The 3,870-nt window shown below is 53.4% G+C and overlaps 1 protein-coding gene across 1 annotated transcript; it reads right to left on the bottom strand.

The window, feature by feature from the left end:
* Nucleotides 1–1,452: 1,452 nt before the first annotated feature.
* HOXA13 (homeobox A13) lies at nucleotides 1,453–3,489 on the bottom strand. The gene is made up of 2 exons (XM_052788907.1): nucleotides 2,817–3,489; nucleotides 1,453–2,178 (listed from the first exon to the last, which is right to left on the bottom strand). Exons 1-2 carry the CDS (start codon nucleotides 3,487–3,489, stop codon nucleotides 1,934–1,936), a joined length of 918 nt encoding a protein of 305 aa, XP_052644867.1. The 3' UTR covers nucleotides 1,453–1,933.
* Nucleotides 3,490–3,870: the final 381 nt, after the last annotated feature.

Below are 3,870 nucleotides of genomic sequence, written 5' to 3'. Positions count from 1 at the left end.
CGCTAAAAGGATATGTGGCGGGCCCCCTGCGTGGCGGCGCGGGTCCCACGGGTGTGCGCGCCCGCCCGCGGGGAGGATGCTGCGCGGGCGCGGCCAGGTGCGGGCGCGGCGCGGCGGCGACCACGAGGTGGCGCTGTCGGCCCGCGGATGCCGCCGGCGCCAGGAGCTGTCAAAAGTCAAGGTCACAAATCGGCTTTTTTTCCCCTCAAGGTCAAGGTTTCAGGCCTTCCCCGTCCTGTCATCGCCACACAGCTCCCCCCGCACCTTCCCGCCGAGGCACGGCCGGGCTGGGCAGCGTCCCCCCCCCGTCCCAGGGGCCGGCGGCCGGACTCCATTTCCCGGCGAGGGCTGCAGCTCTCGCAGCCGTATCATCCCGCTCTTCCTCCCCCGGCCCCGCTGCAAAACCACTGTTTAACATTACCGAAACATTTATAGTTTAGGAACGCTGGTTATCGGGCGTGCCTGCCCCCAGATAAACACCGTCCAGAAAAAAAACCCCACCATATATACTCACACAAGCTGCACAACGGAAGACAAGAGTATTACAATTACGAGACAGATACATTATACTTTTCTTATGAAATGCACATAGGTATGGAAAAATAAAGAGTATTTTTTTCAGGTTTTATTACAGTGACTATTTTATTAACAGTATTAATGCTACTATACCTATCTACACGTCTTGGGTTTTCATTTTTCAGTAGAAATATAAAAAAAATGAGGGTGCACAAGTACATTTTCACAGTGCGCTGAATTTTTTTTTTTTTATTTACAAGATAGCTTCTTATAGTGAATAAAAACAAAATAATGTGCTGGTTGAAATAACTGATTGGATTAAAAGGTGCTGTAAAAAGAATCCCTAAACGTTCTACTGCGGCCTCATAACAGACAATAAACAAGGAGAAACGACTAATTACTTATAGATCAAAATATAGATTATATAAATCAAAATACTTCTGGGGAAAAATGTATTTCAGTTCAAAGTTCTTGGTGTTTTTTTTTTTTCCAGAAAGGTGGGGGGTTTTTTTCCTACTGTAAAGAAATGCCAATGTTCACGGTTTTTGTATCCACCCAGAGTCAAATATTTAAAAACTTCCGGGGACTTAGAATATTAATTCTTGAAGATTATTGGAGGTTTATAATAGGCAGAGTCCTTTAAAAAGTATCTATTGTACGGTCTGCAGGAGAAAAAATTTTAAAAACAACAAAAACCCCCAGTTCAGATGACAAGAAATCATCTGCTGAAAATAAAAAATAAAACCGAAAGACATCTCCAGGCAAATATTTTCCTTTCTATCCCCACTACTTTGCAATGTTTTAAATTTGCTATCAAGATAGATCCTCCACAGAGCTTCCTTCATTACTGATGTCTCTGAAATCCTTATTCAGTACCTTCGAGGTTTATTATTACTTTTTGACATTAAATGCATTGCTTAAAAACATACAGTAATTGTACATTTTTTTTTTCACTATGGATTACCTGAGCAGTCATTCAACATACAGTTTGGATTGCAATGGAAGAAAACCAGATTATGTGTCCACATCGACCTCCTCACATTAACCAGCTCTCGCATCATGGTCACGAAGAGTCTTCTCAAATAGTAAGGTCATAGAAGTACTTACAAGTTTCTCAGAAAATCGTGTCTCAGTTGAAAGTGTATCTCTCGGGGCTGGGTGTGTGGGCTTTACAGTCTGTCAGTGATACTGGCTGGCTGCTTGGGATTTCAGGAGAACTGTCAGTTTTAACCATTTTGCTACAGCAATATTAAAAAAAAAAAAAAAGCTATAATTCCAAAGATACAGATCTCTTGTTCTGAAAGAAGAGGTTCATTGTCTTTTCTCTTTTTAATTATTATTAATAATTATTTTAATCTGAACACGGAAAAAAAATGTTCTGAAACTTTTGAGTTGTTGCTCCTCCATTTTTAATCCATTAACTGGTAGTCTTCAATTTGTTGATCACTTTTTTCTCTTTGACCCTTCTGTTTTGGAACCAGATTGTGACCTGTCTCTCTGACAGATTTGTAGTCGCCGATATCCTCCTCCGTTTGTCTTTGGTTATGAATTTATTTGTAGCATATTCCCTTTCGAGTTCTTTTAACTGGACCTTTGTGTAAGGCACTCGTTTCTTTCTCCCACGTCTGTACGAGTTCGCGTCCGAGGGATGCGAAACGACGTCTGGAACAGAAAAACCATGCAGGCAAGCGTTAGAAAATCGCTCGAACCGCTTAGGACATCTTCAAGTGGCACAGGGGTTAGAGTTACAGCGCACTCCTCCGCCTGTCCCGCTCCAGCTTAGCTTACTAAAGCCTGGCCCAGCACTTGGGCTTCCTCTTTCCTGGCCGCCGCAGACAGCTCTTAGGCACGGAACGGCTCGCTTCTGTCAGGCAGACAAATAAGAATAACAAACCCCGCGGAGCCCGGCGAGGGACTCCGGGAAGCACCGAGCGGGGCTGCAGCCATTTACCCGGCCTGCGTGCTCCGGGCTTTATGGAAAATAATACCGCAGACCTTCCCGCGGCCCTTTTCAGCTGTTTCCTCTCCCGGCGCCGGCGGCGGGGCCGGGCGGGCGAGGCGGGATGCGCCGTGCGCCGGCGGGGGGCGGGGGGCGGCACCGGTGCCGCTCCAGCGGCGCCGGGGCATGTGCGGGCCGGGGCGGGCTGGGGCCGGGGAGCGCGGGCGGGGCGGGGAAGGGTCAGCCCGGGGGTGATCCCGGAGCCCTGCCGGCGGGACACCCGGGAGGGGCGAGCGGGGGAGGAGGAGGAGGAGGAGGAAGAGGATGGGGGGGGGCAGGGGGAGCCATGCAGGTGTATTACCCGGGAGGGTGGATTTCCAGAGGTGAGGCGGCTGGCTCTGCTCCTTGGGGCAGTACACTTGCCCGTTCCACCCATTGGTGATGGCCCAAGGCTGGTAGCTGTCCATGGGGAGCAGGGGGTCGTGGCGCGGCTCGCCGGGGCCGCCGATGGCGGGCACCACGGGCATATCCAGGTAGCCGGGCACCGGCTGGTAGGGCCCGGCGGCGTAGCCCTGGTAGAAGGCGAACTCCTTGGCCCGCGACGTGAACTCCTCGCCGGAGACCGAGGTGTCCATGTACTTGTCGGCGAAGGTGGAGGCGGGCTGGGCGCAGGACTTGATGGCGTTGTGGTGGGTCATGCGGCAGGGGTAGTAGCCGCTGCCGAAGTAGCCGTAGGGCAGCGCGGCGCCGGAGGAGCTCTGCACGGCGGCCGAGCAGGGGCTGCACTGCTTGACAGCGGGCTCGGCCATGCCGGCGGCGGGGGCCTCGCTGGAGGTGTAGGCGGCGGCGCTGGGGGCGGCCAGGGGCGCGGGGTGAGCCATCAGGTTGCGGCAGGGGTTGGCCGCCGCCGCCGCGGCGAAGTTGCTGCCGGCGTGAAACCCGTCCATGTTCTTATTGATCTCATCCAGGCTGTTGTCGTAGAGGAACATGACGGGCTCGATCCAGCGGGGGTGGAGGAGCACGGAGGCTGTCATAGCCCGCTCCGCATTGAGACTAGTGGCTCTTTTTTAAAAGCCCCAAAGACTGAAAAAAGAGATACTCAATCTCCGGGACTTGACCAAAGCTGACGCGCCAGTGTCGCGCCAGGCCGGCCCTCATTGGGCCGCCCGCCCCCACGTGATATGCAAAGCAGCTGATAAACATCTGAAGGAATAAAGTGGAGATAATTAAATAACGCAATAACCGCGCGGGGCCGGGTCCCGGCCCAGGGGCGCGGGCACGGCGCGGTCCTGCCGCCGCCGCCGCGCGGGGCGCGGGCGCTGCGGGGGGGGCGAGGGGGCCCGCCTGTCCGCCCTCTCTCCCTCCCTCCCTCTCTCCCTCCTCCCTCCTTCCTCCCTCCGGCCCTCCCTCCCCTC

Source organism: Harpia harpyja, chromosome 1 (assembly GCF_026419915.1).
Source record: "Harpia harpyja isolate bHarHar1 chromosome 1, bHarHar1 primary haplotype, whole genome shotgun sequence".
Taxonomy (NCBI): domain Eukaryota; kingdom Metazoa; phylum Chordata; class Aves; order Accipitriformes; family Accipitridae; genus Harpia; species Harpia harpyja.
Note: the sequence above shows the minus strand (reverse complement) of the source record. Positions and strands in the feature narration are given on the sequence as shown.

Excerpts from the sequence above, each read along its gene's own strand:
- HOXA13 (XM_052788907.1), bottom strand. The coding sequence starts at position 3,489 with ATGACAGCCTCCGTGCTCCTCCACCCCCGCTGGATCGAGCCCGTCATG. Across the intron at positions 2,179-2,816 it reads CTGGAAATCCACCCTCCCGG|ACGTCGTTTCGCATCCCTCG; the intron begins GTAATACACCTG and ends TTTCTGTTCCAG.